The sequence below is a fragment of the Leucoraja erinacea genome, chromosome 10, assembly GCF_028641065.1.
Source record: "Leucoraja erinacea ecotype New England chromosome 10, Leri_hhj_1, whole genome shotgun sequence".
NCBI lineage: Eukaryota > Metazoa > Chordata > Chondrichthyes > Rajiformes > Rajidae > Leucoraja > Leucoraja erinaceus.
In genome coordinates, this window is record NC_073386.1 from 25765206 (window position 1) to 25787566 (window position 22361).

General features: G+C 37.4%; 1 protein-coding gene across 1 annotated transcript in view; it reads left to right on the forward strand.

Moving 5' to 3' along the window:
* The window catches only part of LOC129700936 (nardilysin-like), a 77502-nt gene extending 55382 nt beyond the window's left edge, over positions 1-22120 (forward strand). The window contains 10 exon segments of the mRNA XM_055641777.1: positions 1458-1623; positions 3378-3409; positions 6779-6917; positions 7420-7467; positions 9708-9760; positions 11030-11113; positions 13000-13090; positions 16868-16984; positions 19980-20069; positions 21436-22120. Of these exon segments, the coding sequence (XP_055497752.1) occupies positions 1458-1623; positions 3378-3409; positions 6779-6917; positions 7420-7467; positions 9708-9760; positions 11030-11113; positions 13000-13090; positions 16868-16984; positions 19980-20069; positions 21436-21633 (1018 nt within the window). The 3' untranslated portion in view covers positions 21634-22120.
* The last annotated feature ends 241 nt before the right edge of the window (positions 22121-22361 follow it).

Consider the following 22361-nt stretch of genomic DNA (forward strand, 5'->3'; position numbering starts at 1 on the left):
GCTGCGAATATGTTTGAAATCCAAAATGACCGTTTTCGATCGTCGTGGTCACTAATATGGCGGGCGAATAAACGAGCCACGCGTGGAGAAAACAAAGAGAACTTTATTGCTCAGGTAAAGAGATCAACACACACGTGAATGGGGGAGGTCTGACCCAGGTATCCATTCTTATACTAGGGCACACCCCTAAACTTCGTGACAACTGCTTCCCTCCATTACCCAGTCATGTGACCCTAACCCCGACTGCCAAGGGTATGAATTCAGGTGGCCGAACCACCGGGTGGCGCCACAAAGTCAGACTAACCGGCCAATAATTTCCTTTCTTTTGCCTTGCTCCCTTCTTAAACAGTGGAGTTACATTTGTGATTTTCCAGTCCTCTGGAATTGTTCCTCATTCTAGAGGTTCTTAAAAGATCACTACTAATGCCTTCACAATCGGTACAGCTACCTCTTCCAGAAAGCTGGGGTGTAGTTTGTCTGGTCCATGTGGCTTATCCACCTTCAGACCTTTCAGCATCCCAAGCACCTTCGTAGTAATAGTGACTGCACTCACTTCTGCTCTCTGACTCTTGAATTTCTGGCACGCTATTGGTGTTTTCCACTGTGAAGACTGACACAAACAACTTATTCAAGTTGGGAGCCAGTTAACAAAGATTTCTGCTGAGTTTAACTTAAATAAATAGTGTGACCCTGCACCCACAAGTGGGTTTTATCACAGCACAAATACCATGTAAAAGTGGCAGTGTAATTGATCTAAAATGCAGCACATGTTGCTTAGTTCAAAGATATCACATCAAAAACTCTTAAGCACTTTATGACATGTGAAAAGTTGCTATTTATTTAATGATCTCATGTGATACTTTTGAAATTTTTAAATTGAAACATTATGCACTGTTTAATCATGGAGTTTTCTGAACCCATGCCTCTTTACCTTGACTATTAATTGTCTTATTCATGAATAAAAATTGTCTACTTAGTTTAGTTTGGAGATACAGGCCCTTCAGCTCACCGAGTTCATGCCGACCAGTGAACCCTGCACAATACCACTATCTTAAAACACTAGGGACAATTTTACATTTTTATACCAAGCCAATTAACCTATAAACTTGTGATTCTTTGGAGTGTGGGAGGAAACCGAAGATGCCGGAGAAAACCCACACGGGTACGGGGAGAACGTACAAACTCCATACAGTCAGCAGCCATAGTCGGGATCGAACCCAGGTCTCTGGCAACTCTACTGCTGCGCCACCATGCTGTCCCTTAAAGTTACAAACATAAATTTGTATGGCAACCTAACTTGGATATTGCAGAGCTTATTTCATGCTAACAAAAAGATGGGGTTGAGAAAGCCAGTGCATGCTGACTATAATTGCACCAGAATATGTTAAATTTTCAATTGCAGATTTGAAATCCATGCATCAGCAAGATGATTTTTCATTTTGCCTCTCTTTTTGCAGAGATATACGTCTTTTGATTCTGGAACACGAACGGTGGTCTTTGACACAGAAGTACCAGACCTTGATGAAAGATGGAATCACAATCGAAGCATTGATGTCATTTGTGAAGAACTTAAAATGCAACCTTTTTGTAGAAGGATTAGTGCAAGGAAATTTCACAAGCAAAGTAAATGTTTTAGCGCAAAATTGTTAACCAGCAAATGATAGTTTCTGTTAACATTGAACATTTCTGAGATTAAAGCAAAAATGTAAAGGATGTTGGAGGAGAGTGCAGAAACATTTTCTAACTTGTTATTATTCTGGATAACATAAAATCTACAACCAGGTGTCGCTTTTTTAAAAAAAAAAGGATTTGCCCATTTAAGACAGAGGTGAGGCAGTTGTTTTCCTTTGAGGGTTGAGAGTCTTTGGAACTCTCTTCCTTAAAGAGTAATGGGAGTAGTTTTTGAAAGATTTAAAGGTAGAAATAGGTCAATATGTGATTAGCAAATCAGTGAAAGGTTATCAAGAAGTTACAGTTGAGATAATAGTTTCTCCTCACTGTGCCTGTGTCCACGTTGAACAATTTATGGATGAAATCCTCCTGGACCCACTCAGTGAGGCATGACATTGAGTTAGCCACGTTATAGGCTGGCCATCTTCGCCTATGAAGCTCCAACTTTGCCATATTTTTAATATATATTTATGTTCTCGCAATATAGGGGGCGGTTCTGGTCATTGAGTTTATGCCACAGCCTTGTCCCCCCTCAGTCCCATTCCCCCACATATTTCCATTACACCAGGCGAATTAAGCTCCTAACACATCCTTGCCCTTGGCAATAACATCAATATGTGTGTGGGTACACCACATGAACAATAATTGTACTCTGCTTTTCTTCCCCATTTTCTTTGCCAAGCTCACCAGTGCCTCTGCGTTGTTAAATCTCCTGTATTGAATTGCAATTCACTTCATCTAAATGTTGGGACTTGAACCCTTCATAAAAATTCAACTTGATTTGAGGCTTGCTCACTCATTTTAGATCTCACCTATTTCTAAGACTTCACTTTTTAAATCCATCATCTTTTATTTACAGTTAAATACCCAGGAACTTGCCATTCACTGTCTCTATAACTCTATAACTCCTATAAAGCTCATTTATCTTACACCAACATTGTGTACATTCCCTTATTTGCCTCCCTCAGGGGAACGTAAACCGTGGTCGGTTTTGTTTGCGCAATTTCTCCAACCCTACTGCTCTTGTAAAAATCCTTTTGTAAAATTCACGTTAGAATCACGAAGAATCATTTTGAATTACCTTCCTCCACTGTCATCTTTTGGTGTAGCCTCAAATATCTGCAGTATGTTTTTGGAAATTTTTTCTAAGTAAAATAATCTCTTTTTTAATTAAAAATGTATGTTTTATATAAATACAAGTTTTATTATTGTTGCTTTTGCTTTTCTTTCTCTATACTGACATCTTGTAAAGGATAGCTGATGATGCTATTATGATCTGGCATTTAAGGCCAAAATGGTTTGAGGAACTACAAGTAGAAGTATAGATGTGGAGTTATACATGATTGTAGGAAAAAGCCTCTGATGGGGCACACGTTGTAATGTAAACACGTTCAATTAGTAAATCTTCTTTATTCAAATTACTTTTATTTGTTTTGGAAGGAATTGCAGATGCTCGTTTAAACCGAAGATAGACACAAAAAGCTGGAGTAACTCCTTGGAGAAAAGGAATAGTTGATGTTTCGGATTGAGAAGGGTCTGAGTGAAGAAGGGTCTCGACCTGAAACGTCGCCTATTCCTTTTCTCCAAGGATGATGTTTGAACTGCTGAGTTACTCCAGCTTTTTGTATCTATCTACTTTTATTTGTTATTTCTTATCAAAAATTGTGAATTGTGGCATGAAATTAATTTTTTTTTCCTCTTCCAAGGAATCTGTTGAATTTCAAAATTATATTGTGAAGTAAGTCTTTCTTCTTATCATATGAAGCATTTAGTTTGGGGACATTCGTAATGATTTATTAATGTTGAATTCTAAAGAGAAGCAAGATATTCACCTTGGTAAATAAAATATAACTTTCTAACATAGGACATAGAAATGTACAGCACAGGAACTGGCCCTTTGGTCCCAATATCTATGCTGAACATGATGCCAGGTTAATCTCCTTTGCCTGCACCTGATCTATATTCCCTGCATATCCATGTGCCTATGTAAGGGCCTGATGGTCTGCATCCCAGGGTCTTAAGGAAATGGCTCTTGAAATCGTGGATACATTGGTGATAATTTTCCAATGTTCTATAGACTCAGGATCAGTTCCTGTGGATTGAAGGGTAGCTAACGTTATCCCACTTTTTAAGAAAGGCGGGAGAGAGAAAACAGGGAATTATAGACCACTTAACCTGACATTGGTGGTGGGGAAGATGCTGGAGTCAATTATAAAAGATGAAATAGTGGCACATTTGGATAGCAGTAGCAGGATCAGTCCGAATCAGCATGGATTTACGAAGGGGAAATCATGCTTGACTAATCTTCTGGAATTTTTTGGGGATGTAACTAGGAAAATGGACAAGGGAGAGCCAGTGGATGTAGTGTACCTGGACTTTCAGAAAGCATTTGATAATGTCCCACATAGGAAATTAGTGGGCAAAATTAGGGCACATGGTATTGGGGGTAGAGTGCTGACATGGATAGAAAATTGGTTGGCAGACAGGAAACAAAGATTAGGGATTAACGGGTCCCTTTCAGAATGGCAGACAGTGACTAGTGGGGTACCACAAGGCTCGGTGCTGGGACCACAGCTGTTTACAATATACATCAATGATTTGGATGAAGGGATTCAAAGTAACATTAGAAAATTTGCAGTTGACACAAAGCTGGGTGGCAGTGTGAACTGTGAGGAGGATGCTATGAGAATGCAGGGTGACTTGGACAGGTTGGGGGAGTGGGCAGGTGCATGGCAGATTAAGTTTAATGTGGATAAATGTGAGGTAATCCACTTTGGTATCAAAAACAGGAAGGCAGATTACTATCTAAATGGCATCAAGTTGGGAAAAGGGGAAGTACAACGGGATCTGGTGGTCCTTGTTCATCAGTCTATGAAAGTAAGCATGCAGGTACAGCAGGCAGTGAAGAAAGCGAATGGCATGTTAACCATATAACCATATAACAATTACAGCACGTAAACAGGCCATCTCGGCCCTACTAGTCCATGCCGAACAACTTTTTTCCCTTCGTCCCACCTGCCTGCACTCATACCATAACCCTCCATTCCCTTCTCATCCATATGCCTATCCAATTTATTTTTAAATGATACCAATGAACCTGCCTCCACCACTTCCACTGGAAGCTCATTCCACACTGCTACCACTCTCTGAGTAAAGATGTTCCCCCTCATGTTACCCCTAAACGTCTGTCCCTTAATTCTGAAGTCATGTCCTCTTGTTTGAATCTTCCCTATTCTCAAAGGGAAAAGCTTGTCCACATCAACTCTGTCTATCCCTCTCATCATTTTAAAGACCTCTATCAAGTCCCCCCTTAACCTTCTGCGCTCCAGAGAATAAAGACCTAACTTATTCAACCTTTCTCTGTAACTTAGTTGTTGAAACCCAGGCAACATTCTAGTAAATCTCCTCTGTACTCTCTCTATTTTGTTGACATCCTTCCTATAATTGGGCGACCAAAATTGTACACCGTACTCCAGATTTGGTCTCACCAATGCCTTGTACAATTTTAACATTACATCCCAGCTTCTATACTCAATGCTCTGATTTATAAAGGCTAGCATACCAAAAGCTTTCTTTACCACCCTATCTATGTGAGATTCCACCTTCAAGGAACTATGCACGGTTATACCCAGATCCCTCTGTTCAACTGTATTCTTCAATTCCCTACCATTTACCATGTACGTCCTATTTTGATTTGTCCTGCCAAGGTGTAGCACCTCACATTTATCAGCATTAAACTCCATCTGCCATCTTTCAGCCCATTTTTCCAAATGGCCTAAATCACTCTGTAGACTTTGGAAATCCTCTTCATTATCCACAACACCCCCTATCTTGGTATCATCTGCATACTTACTAATCCAATTTACCACACCTTCATCCAGATCATTGATGTACATGACAAACAACAAAGGACCCAACACAGATCCCTGAGGCACCCCACTAGTCACCTGCCTCCAACCCGATAAACAGCCATCCACCATTACCCTCTGGCTTCTCCCATTCAGCCACTGTTGAATCCATCTTGCTATTCCTGCATTTATACCCAACAGTTGAACCTTCTTAACCAACCTTCCATGAGGAACCTTGTCAAAAGCCTTACTAAAGTCCATATAGACAACATCCACTGCTTTACCCTCGTCAATTTCCCTAGTAACCTCTTCAAAAAATTCAAGAAGATTAGTCAAACATGACCTTCCAGGCACAAATCCATGTTGACTGTTCCTAATCAGACCCTGTTTATCTAGATGCTTATATATATTGTCTCTAAGTACCTTTTCCATTAATTTGCCCACCACTGAAGTCAAACTAACAGGTCTATAATTGCTAGGTTTACTCTTTATATGTTGGCCTTTATAACATGAGGAGTCAAGTATAGGAGCAAAGAGGTCCTTCTGCAGTTGTACAGGTCCCCAGTGAGACCACGCCTGGAGTATTGTGTGTAGTTTTGGTCCCCTAATTTGAGGAAGGACATTCTTGCTGTTGAGGGAGTGCAGCATAGGTTTACAAGGTTAATTCCCGAGATGGCGGGACTGTCATATGCTGAGAGAATGGAGCGGCTGGGCTTGTACACTATGGAGTTTAGAAGGATGAGAGGGGATCTTATTGAAACATATAAGATTGTTAAGGGTTTGGACACGCTAGTGGCAGGAAACATGTTCCCGATGTTAGGGGAGTCCAGAACCAGGGGGCACAGTTTAAGAATAAGGGGTAAGCCATTTAGAACGGAGACAAGGAAACACTTTTTCTCACAAAGAATGGTGAGTCTGTGGAAATCTCTGCCTCAGAGGGCGGTGGAAGCCGGTTCTCTGGATAATTTCAAGAGAGAGCTAGATAGGGCTCTTTAAGATAGGGAAATGGGGAGAAGGCAGGAACGGGGTACTGATTGTGGATGATCAGCCATGATCACGTTGAATGGCGGTGCTGGCTCGAAGGGCCGAATGGCCTACTCCTGCACTATTGCCTATTGTCTAAAAGTCTCTTAAATATCACTATAGTATCTGAGAATCCCTCAGATTTCTCTTCTAAGATAGCCACATGCTATATTATTTAAAAATCATAACATTGTTACTGCTTGTTACACAAAAAAAACTTGCTAATTACTTTACAGGAAGCTGCAGTGTAAGCCACTGGTGAGGCACGTACCTGTCCAGTTCAGGGTTGTGGAATTACCTCAGAAGCATCATATATGCAAAATTAAGTCCTTAAACAAAAATGATCCCAATTCTGAGGTCACTGTTTACTATCAGGTGGGTCACAAACAACAATATAATTTACTTTTTACCCAATTTTAGTTGTTTTCTTTGATGGTTGATCCATATTTAGTGTACTGAAGTGCCTGTTTCTGTGCTGTATGACTTAATATTTAGTTCTCTTCCTTGAAAATCATAATCATTTTTTTCTAACGATTAATGTAACTGAGTTAGAACGATTTCAGTAACTTTTTTATTTTGTCCCTCAAAGCAATGGTGATTATGGCCAAATTGCCCATGAAAATCTTTGCATGTTTTTTTGGAACTTGAACTTTTACAGAGAATATTTCTAATGCCATCTTAATTTTACCATAAACTTTTAAAATGCACAATATAATATGAATATACTCTCTGAAAATATAAACATAATTTGTATTACATGATTGTACAGAGTTGTTTGACATTCATTTTTAACATTGTTGTGTGTCTTAATTTGGCTATGAACAAGTAAAATATTCTTTCAAGAATAAATAATTAACTTTAATATTTTATATTTTAGTCAGGTTGTTGCAAAGTAAAAGAAAATGCCCTCTTGGAACTACTTGTTGTAAGTAAATGATAAACAAAACCCTTGTGCAAAATTAGTAATTGTAGAATTAATAAATAACTAGTTGAAAGAATAATTGAGATTTATTAATATTTGTTTGAAGTTCTTTGGAATTTTTCATCTTATTGAACAGTGTCTCCATTTTTGCACTTCATTTTTGATGGTATGCGCAAATGGTATGTGGATATAATGGTAGTGTAAGCTTAGCACAGATGTGATCCATTTGGCTTTTTGTGTCTGTTACAAATTAATTATCTCTCTAGTGTACTCATATTCCAACCCTATTTATATTTGTCACTTACTAATCAAATTACATTTTTTGAACAAGGTCTGCTAAACTAGATCATAAGATCATAAGGAATAGAAGTAGAATTAGGCCATTTGGCCTATCAAGTCTACTCCAATATTCAGTCATGTTTGATATATCTCCATCCTAACCCCATTCTCCTGCCTTCTTCCCATAACCTCTGATACCTATACTAATCAAGAATCTATCTATCTCAGCCTTAAAAATATGCACTGACTTGGCCTCCACAGCCTTTTGTGGTAAAAAAATTCAACAGATTCATCATCCTCTGACTAAATAAATTTCTCCTCATCTCCTTCCTAAAAGAACATCCTCAGGCTATGACCTCTAGTCCTCGACTCTCCGACTAGTGGAAACATCCTCTCCATATCCACTCTATCCAAGCCTTTCACTCTTCTGTATGTTTCAATGAGGTCCCCACTCATTTTTCTCCAGCGAGTACAGGCCCAGTACCGTCAAACGCTCATCATATGTTAACCTACTCATTCCTGGGATAATTCTTGTAAACCTCCTATAGACCCTCTTCAAAGCCAGCACATCCTTCCTCAGATATGGTGCCAAAAATGGCTCACAATATTACAAATTCAGCCTTACCCGCACCTTATAGAGTCTGAACATTACATCCCTGCCTCTTAAAATGTATTCCTTGTTCTAGTGGATGACAAATCTAAAGGGCCTGTCCCACTCGGTGATTCTTTTAGGCAACTGCCGCGACTGTCGTAGTAGGTCGCCGAAAAAACGGCGACAACCTACGACAGGAGAAGTCATGTTGAAAATTTAACGGCGACCAGAAAGATGCTACAACTTTTTGCGCGACTGAGGAGACTGCTCCCGGCGAACATGTGGCGACAAACTAGTCGCCTGTAGTTGCCTAAAACATCGCCTAAGTGTATCAGGCCAATAACAGCTTCCCTTTTTTTGCTGCATTGATAACTAGGTTTTTTTTCATTGTTGAAGTTGGAAACCCTACATATCCTTATTCCTTTGTACACTAATTAACATGGTTTTTGTTCACAAAATGTTACATCAACAATACCCATAACTTGTCTATATCCCCTGACCCCTATTCTTGATGCCCGCCTCCTGAAGCCTTCATTCTCCTGAGAGCCTTCAATGCCAACTATCTTTATATCATCTTCAAACTTGGATAAATTATGCTTGATTCCCTTCACACATTTTATTGATATCAATTGTGAAAAGCAGCAGTCCCAGAACCAATGTATATGGCACTTCACATGTCAAAACCTTCCAACCTGAAATAACTCATTTATTCCTACTCTCTGTTAACCAATCCACTGGGTACACTGGTATGTTACTTGCAATACCTTGTATTGTGTATCTGTGTTATTATGTAAAACAATATGTGTGTTATGATTGTGTTTATAATTTGTTTGGTTGTTTTGTTGTTTGTCTTTTGCACAAAAGTCCGCGAGCATTGCCACTTTCATTTCACTGCACATCTCGTATGTGTATGTGACAAATAAACTTGACTTGACTTGACTTGTTAGGTACCTTTAGGAGCCTTCTGAAAGTCCAATTGCATCACAGCAGCTTGCTTGTTCTCATCTATTTTGTTAGCTACAATCTTAGAAAATTCCTAAACATTTGTTGAACGCCATTTTCCTTTTCATTCCCTTTCATTTCCCTCTACTCAATTCTGTTATTATTGTCAAACTTTCATATTCCTTCATGGCAGGTTCTTGAAACTTCCTTACTATTGGTCATGTGAACTCCTATACAGTTCCCTTTTTTCCTCCCTCTGGAGGAACTGTCTTGAAACTATTGAATTTTAAAAGGACAACAAGTGTATACACAATCTCCTCCAAAATGGTCCAAATATTTCAACCCTTTGGTATTGCATGTTATTTAAAACAAATCCCCTATATACAAGATTTTTGTTTATGCTGAGATAGGTTTTTATCCTGGATTTCAGATGCACATGGAAGAACCTTGCTTTGATTATCTGAGGACGAAAGAAACACTTGGGTAAATATTTTTCTCCATTTCCTTAATAATATGTATCATTCAAGGCCTTTTCCTGCAATATCCTTCTTGAAAATAAAGTGAAATAGAACCAGGATTTCATTAAAGTTGAAAAGAGTAAATATAGATATAATTGAGCGACATTGTGCTCTGGATTTATAGCAGAGTAAGAATTGAAAAAAAGAAAGTTTCAACAGCTGAGAATAGCAGGTGATGTGATTCATTTTGATTAAAGACATAATTTGAACATTAAATACACTATATATACAGATATATGGATAGAAACTGCTATTTTGGACATGTATTTCACTAAATTGGTTAGTCGTGTGAATATTGTGAGATATATCTTACATAGATGGATGAAATGCTGAATGTTAATAGGAGTGGTGTATCTAATTCTCTAACTCTAAAACCAATCTAAATCCTGTCCTAACAATATAGAGGCATTTCCAGCATGATTTGAAAGAATTGTTGACATGAAATGAAGGTTTATCAAAAATAAAATTGAAGATCAAAATAGCTATCTATTTATAGATTTATTTTATTAAAATATTCCATTAGAGATGAAAGCTTCATTTTGATCAGAGTGCATGATTGAAGGTGGTCTGTAGATTAACTAATGCTCATGCTTGGCTCCTGGGTTGCTGTGAATTTCCCTCGGGAGACTTTTTTTCACTGGTTCGAGTAATAAGATTAACTTGCTTATTGGAAGGACAGGTTAGATTTCAATGAACCTATTTAGAAATAGACCATTTTAGCTAGTTAAAAAAACCCACTATGCATTTGGGGCCTGGCTCCATATTTATGAGAGGTAGCCAATTGTGTTGATTGTAGATTATAATGAACACTGCAATGTTAAATATTTAGTGAAAATAAGTAAGAGGAAAACAAAAATTAAAATTTAGAAAGGGGAACTTTATTTTTATAATACATAATAATATTGTACTAATTCAGAAATATGTTTGTTAATCGCTGGGCATTCATGATCTTTCCACTTGGTGCCTCGTAGAACATACAGGAGATGTTGGCTCATTGGATGTGATAATTAAATTGAATTGGATGGAAAAACATTTTGTAATCAATTGAATTTATCTTATATGTTGGTTAAAACTAAAGAATGACATGAGTTGCTTGGGAGAGATTCTTGAAATTTGCTCTCTGATTATAATACAATTAACTGCTCAGTCCATAAATGCCCATCACTGTAATAATCAAAACATGTAGTATATAGTTCATTAATTGAAATATTCTTCTTCATATTCTGTACGTCAGGTACCATGTGTATCCTACCTGCCGAAATACTTCCGGAGTCTTGGGATTCTCTATCACAGTGGAAACACAGGCAACAAAATTTAGGTATGCTTTTGTTTTTGGTTCGTTCTGTTTATCAAATCTTCGGGGTGGGCAGAGGGAAGTGTGTAGCAATTAGCTTTGAACATTAGAGAACTGTACTGATGCTGATTATTCATTTGGTTCAAAGTTTGTTCCATTATTTACCAAATGGGATGCTGTTCCTCCCCCACACCTGACTAATTTTAAATATAGATAGACACCCCATTCCCCTGGTTTTTTTCCCCCCAATCATAATTTGTTTACATTCTTGGCATCTATCTAATTTCCAAGCAATTTCTATTTTTTTTCACGTTTTTAAATTCTAATAGGTGGATCAATTAAAAGCAATCACAAAGTTAAGAAAAGCAGCTGATTGCACTGGACACGTGAGCAAGTAAACGCACATGGCAAGATTTATGTAGGACATTTTGCACAAAGAGCCGATCTGTTTAATACATTTTTCTTTTGTCCCTACATTAGGGGCACACTAGTGTGTATTGTGTCATGCTAATTCAGTAGCTGAAGATGAATATGCAAGAATCTCAAACATCTCCCCATTATTGTAATTGACAATGAATTTGAATTATCATTATTCTTTTTTTGTGTGTGGGTAACCATTTGGCTTGAGTTGATAGCTGGGCTGAGATTGTAGAGTAAATTGAACATTATTCTGCCATTGCTCATGTTGTTGGCCATGCGATACCCAGGGCAGGAAAGAGTGTAGCGTATCCAGATTTGAGGTGAATAAGTGAGGTGTGAGGAAAGATATAAAGTTTTCAAAAGGACATAATTAGGTCAAGAAAGTGGCAGTTAGAATATAATGTGAACTTATAGTTGTTTTGTCAGAAAAGCCAAAGCTAGTAACTGCAATTTTTAGTAAACCCACTGTTCTGTATGGTGATTCTGTCTCCCATTTATACTTTCTCTAAACCTGCCTGTTGTTCACTAATCTCTTTACCAATTTCCTCCACCACCATACTGTTTTGTCAATTAATATCTTCTTGCATTATCACACAGCTAGCTTTCTTTATATTCTTTGGTCCCTACTCTTGTTTTTCTGCTTCTTAAAATTTGCTTTACTTCTAATTTTTCCCAATTATGGTGATGGTGCCCTGGAAAATTAACAGATGTTCACAATTCACTTCACTTTCTGTTTTCATTTCAGATTTTAACTCCTAGTCGTATTTTATTTTTGAGTTAGTATAGATGGATATACAACATGATCTTTGTGTGTTGCTTCATGAAACAAGAGTAATTAGAAAGTCAAATTATATCTTGGCCTTTATTACAAACAAGGTGGTACGCAGGAGCAAGTAAATCTTGCTGTAATTGTGCAGGGCGTTTGGTGTGATCACATCTTATTTGCTTTGCTCTGAGATGTTTCTGTCTCAGTACCTAAGAAGATATACTTGCCTTGGAAATGTTGCAGTGCAGGTTCACTTGATTTGTGTGTTGAAGAGATTTTGCAGTCAATAGATATTGAGGAGGATTGCCCTAAGCTACATGGAAATCGGAAGAGTGAATGGTTTATCGATTGAAACATTAGTAATTCTAAGAAATTGATGAAGATAAAGCAATGGTAATCTTTGGATGATGAGTCTAGAACTTGAGGAATACCCTTGGGAATAGAGATCAGCTACTTAGAGTGGGGTTAGGAGAACCTCTTTACTTGGAGGGTTCCAAATCTTTGAAAATCTGTAATCCAAAGGGGTGCAGATGTATGTTCAAGTAATTGATGGAATTTGGGGGATTGGGGTGAAAATGGCCTTTAGGTGGAGCAATAACCAGGATCTTATTGAAGATGGATCAGGACTGAGGGGAACCCAAACTTCCACCTCTAATAAAGTTTTATAGTTTCATGTACTGGGTTCTGATTCCATTGTTGTTAATTACATTTAAATTCTTAACAGTACCGAAGTTGTAGACATGAAAATAGAAGAATTTCTGAGCAGTTTTCATAAAAAACTAACATCAATGACTCAAGATTCCTTCAATACTCAGGTAAGTAATATTACAAACAATTCAAATAAAATATTGTTGTAAAGCTTTGAAGACCAGTTTTCTTCATGGTTTAATGGTTCTCATTATCCATTGGACTTTTTAAATGAAAACAAAATCATCACTGCAAAATGACAAAAAACACATCTCTATAGTGTATTTGCTCTTGCTTAAATATTAGAAAATACATCTATTCCACAAGTATGTTTATGTGTTCAACCTGCAACACTTTAGTTTTGTCAGCTTGCACTGCATTTTATCCTGCTACAGATATACTTACTCCACTTAAACAAAAACTGTAAATGCTGGAATAAAAATAACAGCAGTTCCTGTGGAAAGGAACAAATGTTAAAGTTTCAGGTCTAAGACTCTTTTTATCGGCTAAGCATTTTTAGCTTTTCTGTTTTTGGTTTATATTTCCAGCATCTGCAGTTTTTTTTGTTTGATTTTTGCTTACTCCAATTAAACTTTGACAAATCCCCAATACTATTGCCCTTGGCTATATTCCGTTTACCTCAGTCCCAATTCCATCTCCTCAATCGGGTCACTGTTTTATGGTGAACCAGATTGTGTGAAACTTAGATTTTTTGAACTTCCTATTTATTCTGAGCTGAAATTCAAAACCCTTGTTCTGTCCACCACAAAGACTGGTTCTGCCTCTGTCTCATAGTCATTAATGTTTTAGCCCTGCTGATGAAACACATCCTTGCTTATGTCATGTTGACATTTGAGTGTTCTGCAGATCAGTTGCTCATCTTCCATCCTCCATAAACTTCAACATCATCCAAAGCTCTCTTGTCCCTATTCTAATTTACAATGCCATAACATTGGACCTATTTATTGATCCTTCCCTCCCCAATGAAGTTGTAGTGATTGTTCCCAAATTGACGAACAAACATCATGAACAGATTTTGCCGTGCTATCATAAAGGGTTGGATTATAAATCTGTCATCAATGTATGATGTGGTGTGGATATTGATTGATATTGATATTGATATAATTTATTGATTGATATCGATATAATTTAATTGCCACACAACCAAGGTCGGTGGAATTTGGGTTGCCAGCAGCGGTACAGTAAAAAAGAACACACAACCACAATAAAAACATTTTGATGAACAGGCTTATCTCAAGGTATCCAGGATGCTGCCATGTGCAGAATTGCTTTACCAATTGTGGACACATTGTGGATCAGCAAGGTACACACCTTTGACAACAAGCTGTCCGAAACAAGTGTCCTTGCATCCGCAGTGTTAAATATTTGTAAGAGTGATTTGTTTACAGTAGCATTGAGTAAATATGTTTTTGTATCTGACCATCTGTGAGACATCAAAAATCTTCATGGACCTGGAGGATTTTGGTGGTGTACCTCACTGCAGGGTGGTGAATATACCGTGTTAATCACAGAAAGCTGTTTGGTAAAATGAGTCAAAGAGGGGTGCCTGAATACATTGTTAGAATTCTGGCCTACTGGTATGCCCACCAGACTATGCAAATAAAATGGGGCAACAGGGTCTCAGCCCCATTTGGGGTTAGCAATGGTGTTAGACAAGGGGGAATTTTGTCCCCAGTCCTTTTTAATCTATATATTGATGATCTGTCTAAACAATTGAAAACCTGTAACACTGGGTGCGTGATTGGTAATATTTTAGTGAACCATATTATGTATGCAGATGATCTTGTGGTCTTTAGTCCATCTAGCGCTGGTCTCCAGCAGCTCCTTACTATATGTTCTGTGTATGGTGTGGAACATGACATTAAATATAATGCTAGTAAGAGTGCTGTTATGATCTGTAGAACCAAAGAGGATAAATGTCTAAAATATCCTGATTTTAAATTGTCTGACAATAATCTTAGTGTCTGTAATAAGATAAAATATCTAGGGCATGTTATTACAGAACAAATGAAAGATGATGAGGATATTTATAGGCAACCACGCATGCTGTATGTACAGGCGAATATTCTCTTGCATAAATTTGGTGCGTGTGCAGATGTGGTGAAGATGTCGCTATTTAGAGCATACTGCACACCACTCTACACTGCGCACCTGTGGTCGAACTATTTAAAGACACGTATGCAGAGACTAAAGGTGGCATATAACGATGCCATGAGAACACTGCTAAGGCAACCCAAATGGTGTAGTGCCAGTAATATGTTTGTGGCTGCAGGAGTCAGTACTTTAGAAGCTATCCTAAGACACCACATGTATAAATTCATTTGCGGGATAAATGAATCTAAAAATGTGCTTATTGTGGCCCATAAGGGTTAGTACTACACACTACGAATCCCAGCTGTGGAGACACTGGTATCGTTGTCTCGTTGTAGGACATTGATCATCTTTTTAACTGGATTTTTAACTTATGTATTGTGGGTTTTTTTTAATATATAAATTATGATGTTTTTATAAGTGATATACCAAGATTTTATATGTATTTATGATATTTGATATGTAATGTTGCCCCTTGTCTGGACCTTGAGTCCGTAATAAAGTTTATTATTATTATTATTATTATAATACTTCCAGAAAAGGAGGTAAAATCCACAGTTAGCAACCACAGCAGTGAATATTCACTTCTATGGAAAACAAATAATCACAAATTGACCCTAGCTTATTTTGGAAATCATTCCGTTTTTTTCAACCCTCAGCAGAAGTTTGCAGATAGACAAAAGGACAATTGTTGAATGGAATGAAATGAGAAATATTTGTGCACGGGCAGAATAGATTTAGTAGGCTGAAGCACCCGTTTCCATTGCTGTATATCTATTATAAGAGTTCAAGTTAAAGACATAATTTACCCAACAATTTAGAACAGCACTAATCACAATATAGTTAAAACCTTCCTCCAATATGTGTCTGTGAATATATCTGTTATTAAAGATGTACTTAAGCCATAAAACCCAAGGCCTGGTTAAGATCTGTTTAGTAAGTAAAACAAGCTATGGAGTGATATCCAGTATCACATGGACAATTAATAATGTCCTTTTAAAACCAAGCAACGCTGAGGTAGCAAATGACCCTTTGAACCAAGTTGTATCCAAGTCCGCATATTTGTTATGACATTAATAAATAATTTTGCTTTGCTGCATGAATCCTTTTGAAAATACCAAATAAATTGACTTCCATCGGTAATTATTCTATGGCATTACTGAAAAAGAGATTTAATAATATACAAAATCATGATGGTGTTTGGATATGGTAAATAGAAATTTTATTTCCATTAGTTATTTAAGAGACTTTTAGACAATTGAAGGATCAAGATTACCAAAAGATCCAGAGGTGACATGAGGACAAAGCTTTTTTTAAACGCAGTAATTTATGATCTGGGTGTGGTGTTTATATGTTCAGTTGCCACTTTCCAAAGTGAATTTGTTATACGTTGGTCTTTTTTTTTAGTGGACCTCCCTGCATTGCTCTAAAATTGTTGAGCGTTGTTAGAGTTGTTTTCTTCTGCTATAAATCTGTTTTGTAGAAATTCATCTTGTAGTTGAACTATGGTTTTGGCAGCAGCTGTATTTTGCACTTGGAAAATCAGTTTCATTTAAGTAAATGTAACTGAGTTTAGGAAGCTGATTAAAATACTGCCACTTTGAACCTTTACTAATTCATATATTCATGAAATATATTATTAAATCTATTAAAAGAAAAGTACACCTGTGGTTTTTATTCTACTAAATTTATGTTGATGATTACTTGATTTGGGGAATGTTGTACTCGAAGACAGGTTTTTGCTACTTTATAAATATATTTTAAATATTTAATCATTTTTATTACTTGAACAGGTAACTGCATTGATTAAGCTTAAGCTTTGTGAAGACACACATCTAGGAGAAGAAGTGGACAGAAACTGGGATGAAATTTTTACACAGCAATACCTGTTTGACAGGCTTACCCATGAGGTATTATTAAGCTAAGTAAAAATAAGAAAGGAGGATGCTACATTCCATGCAACCTAGCTAATGCAACAATATTTAACTAAGCAGTGAATTTTCTTTTCTTTAATACATAGTGTGTTTAAATGTTTGCAGTTTAAAGATATCGGACCAATGATTGTGAGAATATTCTATCATCTTTGTTTAAGACCAAACCATTTTAAAATTATTTAATACAATCTAGTTATTGTCGTACTGCCTGCTATCAGGTGTTTCAGCCCACAAGTCCACACCGACCTACAAGCACTAACGCTTTACTGATCCCATTTTAATCTCAATTCTATCTGTCCAGAACCACCTTGATTCTACTGCTCGCCTACATACTACGGGAAATTTACATTGGCCAATTTATCTGCCACGAGAAAAGATATCTCAGACTCTTAACACATTAATTCTGAGCCCATGTTTCTTTGGCTGCACACATGGTTTTTCATCATTTCCTACAAAAGCTACAACATCCCTTATCCTGCCATACCCACATTAATTAATTATTTTTATTTAATCAATTAATTTAATTTTTATCCCTAACCAAAATCCACTCATGTATGCTGCAGTCAGAGAATGCTGTTTTAAAATGCACTGTACTTTTAGTTGGGCATATTCCCTATCTAACTAGGAACGGTAATGACCTTGTATAAATTTGTTTCCGAGTGGGGTAGAATTGGTATAGAATACCTACTTCTGCAGTGAAACAGATACTGTGGGACAATAGTTTAGGAAAGAACTGCAGATGTTGGTTTAAATCGAAGGTAGACACAAAATGCTGGAGTAACTCAGCAGGTCAGGCAGCATCTCTGAAGAGAAGGAATGGGTGACGTTTCGGGTCAAGACCCTTTTCCAGACCCTTCTAGACCCGAAATGTCACCCATTCTTTCTCTCCAGAGATGCTGCCTGACCCGCTGAGTTACTCCAGCATTTTGTGTCTACCTGAGGGATAATAGGATCATTTATGCAATTTAGTCATGGGTGGATGGTACAACATTTAATGCTGTTTGCCGCTTGGGTCTGATCCTTAGTGCAGGTGCTGTCTGTGCAAAGTTTGCATTTATTCCTTCCTTGACCATGTAGGTTTCCTTTCAAAATGCTCCTATTTCCCCTCTCGTCCCACAAAACATGCTTGTAGGTTAAGGGCAAAAAGAACTAAAAGTGGGCTGTGATGGGCAAATGTGAATGAGAATAATTTGCGTGAAAATAAGGCTACGCTGCTGTAGAATGTTCCAACAGCGACAGACATAAAAACACCACCTTTTATATACCTGTGTGTAATTTGTTACTCTCTCTGTTTCAAAGATCAACACTATCAATAAAGGTACTGGCATTAGGCCATTCCTTAACTCACAGATGTTTTAAAATGTCTCTCTGTAAATGCTGCATATTTTAGTATCATCAAAAAACATACTTAGACAAGTGGTTGATTGGAACCCAATGCCTGAGTCACCTCTGCATAAACCAGTAAATGGCAGTAGAAACAAATATTATCCACAACTAGCCCACAATTGTGATTCACTGGCAACAAGCAGGGATAAAACCCCATTGTCGTGGAGGATGAATTAGGTGATTTGTTTTATCGTCTGCTTAAAAGGAAAAAAACGTTTTTTTTGTTCACCTTTATTTATCCATATGACATTTAGTTTCTTTATAATAGCTGCTATTTTGGACATGTATTTCACTAAATTGGTTAGTCTTGTGAATATTGTGAGATATATCTTACATAGATGGATGAAATGCTGAATGTTAATAGGAGTGGTGTATTAAAACCAGCATGAGGACCTATATATTTTGATTAGAACGTGAAGAGATTGCTGAGGAATTTAGGTGTCTTAGTCCAGAGAAGGCTATAGTATGCAGGTGTAGCAAATAATTTGTAAAGTTAACAGGATGTTAGAGGAGTTTGAACACAGAAAGGAGGTTTCTACCTCCAACGGGATCCCACCACTAGTCACATCCTCCCATTTCCACCCCTTTCCGCAGAGACCATTCCCTCCGTAACTTCCTGGTTAACTCACCCCTTCCCAGGCAAATCACCCCCCCCCCGCCAGATACCTTCCCCTACAACCGCAGGAGATGCAACACCTGTCTCTATACCTCCTCTCTCGACTCTGTCCAGGAACCCCGATAGTCCTTTTAGGTGAGGTACAGGTTCACTTGTACAACCTCCAACCTCATCTACTGTATCCGCTGTTCCTCTGACTCTGTCTGAAGAAGGGTCTTGGCGCAAAACGTCACCTATTCCTTTTCTCCAGTAATGTTGCTTGGCCTACTGAGTTACTCCAGTTTTTTGTCTATCTAAGGTTATTCTTCAGCCTTGTAGAGCATTGGTAAGATCACATTTGTATTTGTATAATGTATTTACTGCAGTTTAGTGAAGTTGACTTAATTAAAACATAGTGGTCTTGACTGGGTAGATTTGGAGAAGATGTTTCCTCTTGTGGGAAAATCTGGAACTGGAGGTTGCTGTTTTAAAATAAGGTGTCACCATTTATATGGAGGTGTGGAAACTTTTTTTCTTGCATAGGGTTCAGAGTTGTTGGAGTCTTTTCCTGAAATTGTGGTTCAATTGAAGTATTTGAATACTTTGAACCAGAAGATACTTATTAAGCAACAAGGTAAAAGGTTACCACAAGTAGGTAGGAATGCAGAAATGAAGTTACAGCATGGTCAGTCATGATCTTATTAAATGGCAGAACAGCCTTGAAGGCCCATCCTTCTAATATACATCATAAAGCATGTGGATATGCTTTGTACAAATCTATATAAACTGAGGATGAGTGGGGAACTTTCCTCCTGATTATTTAATTATGTAACTGGACTTGCTTGTATTGCATGGTACCTTGATTTCTATAATACAGTGGAGAGAAAGAATATGCATTTTTTATTCTGTACTTTTGATGTTTGTCAAAATTATCGCATTAAGAAAAATACAACAAATATGTTAATACCATACCTATTATGTTTTAAACAGATTCAAGCCCTTAAATCATTCACCAAAGCAGATTTGGTAGCTTGGTTCGCAGGGCACCAGGGGCAGAAGAGTAAAAAACTTAGTATTCATGTAAGTACCGCCTACCCAGTAGGTTTATCCTTAACAATAAATGACTTCTTGGATATTTACCTCGTATGTAGAAGGTCTGCCATGAAATTGTTTTGTGTGAGATGCAAAACATATTTAAATTTCTATTATCGTAAATTTTTAAAACCCACTTTCCTAATAATTTAGTGGTTTCTCTGCTATACAATTAGAGGAATCCCAAATTTAATTCATGGAAATCTTGTCCCTTGCTGTCTTTTTTTTTTCAGTATTCTATGTGAATTGTTAATGAAATGATTTAGGATGAATTTCATGTTTGTTTTTAGTCTAATCAGTGGAAAGAGCATTTTATGTGACATTCTGTGCCATTATAATTACCTTTCATGAATCAATAATGGGTAGATTGTGATGGCTTGCTTCCCCTATGCCTGAACTTCCCTGGTCTGGACGCAGAGGGTTTACCTTGTCCAATACAGCTCGAATACCTGCAGCATGGGCTGGATGGGATTTTAGCAGTGCACTTAAAAGGTCTTGCACCTTCTGCCCCTAACCCCAACGCTCCTGTGAGCTCTGATGTTCAGAGACATTTAACAACTATTTATATTTAAGTAAATGGGGTTTCCCCTTTCCCCTCCTAATCAATGTAACATACTCATTAAACACCTTAGCTATGATCTCTGCGTTCAAAAATATCTGATTCACAGGACATGTTCAAGATGCTAAATTAATGCTTTATGTTGGTATTTACCAAGGAAGATAATGCCATTTGAATCTCAGCAATGAACAGTGTTTGTATCAGATAGAGGTTTGTAATATCTTGAAGAGGCTGATGGCTAAAATGAGTAAGAATGAGATTTTAGAAAGCTGAACAGAGTAGTTAAATTACCACATCTATATCTATCTTTATTTGCTGAAGGAAGAATGGAAATTGCAGACATATTGCTATAATCTTTCATTGTTATGGATTCATAACAGGCTTACTGATAAAAGACAGGATTGTGGTAGCAGGACAATATTCAGGCTGGAGGTCTGTGACCACTGGAGTTCAGGCAGGATTCATGCTGGGTTCTTTGTTTGTGATATTGATAAATAATTTGGGCTGTAAACTTAGATTGGTTAGATGCAGATGATACTGAGATTGATGGGGTTGCAGTATGTAGGTGATTAGGAAAATAATGCAGTGATGGGATGAAAATATTTTTATGCAGTCATTAGTTAGAATCTGAAAAAGAAAAAAAATTGCAGGGCTCTTGACAGGGAAACAATGCTAGCTGGATTGCTCTTGTATAGAGCTAGTATGGATTGAAAGGGTTGAATGGCTTACTTTCATGCTGAAATGGTTGTGATTCTGTTGTACTTGTATTATTTTTTTGTTGCTTATGTTTCATAGGTGATTGGATCTGGGCAACACGAACTGGATCAGGTCACTGATAGCTCCAAATATGAATATCAGTCTGCGTGTGGGGAAGAACTCTGGATTTCCTTTGTAGCCGTCTCTCCGCTGATGAAAACTGCAATTCCCATTAACAACATCTCTGCTTTCACATCAAATCTAAAGCTTTATCCCTACCATAAAGTTTTGAAATGACATCTGTCAGTTGGAAATGACCCACAATAACATATAGTGTGTTGCTAAGAATGTGCATTTACATGTAAAATGAAATCCTGATTAATGCTTCTGCTTTTAAAAAAAAGGCATTCCACCATAAGTGTGCTAATATAACTATCTGAGAGTGTATTTTAAGATTTGTGCTTTTATTGATCATCCAATAATGATGTAGTTGCATCAGAATTCATTGAGCCACAAATATCGGTAAATATTTAAATTATATTGCACTTTGGTTTGCCATTACTTCACTTTTTGGGGAAAATGTCACCAGTTTGGCAATGGATTATTTTGAGAGGAGGTAAAACAAAATCTCCATGTACAAACCTGCCTATTTAGAACATACCAGTTCTGCAAGAGAAGTAATCACTAGGTTGTTGAGCCATGGTTAAATCTCCAATTGACTGGTGTTCTTAATAAATAAATTGATATTTGTGCAAAGAATAAAAAAAACTAATCCTTAATTAAAGCTGTGAGTCTTCTTCTTCTTGCGTATGGTGTGCACAGCCTAAAGTTGTAGGACACCTTGTTCTATTTGATTGTGCACGCCGGGTTGATTGCATTTGTCGAAACAGGGCGGACCAGGTGAAGGTTGCAATCTCCCACCCCAAAAGCTATAAGTGAGTTGTCATGGACCTGTATTTTTGTTTTAATGCTTTATAGGTTTGGTGGGGAGTTGGGACATTTTAAATTCCCTGTAAATTTCTGAT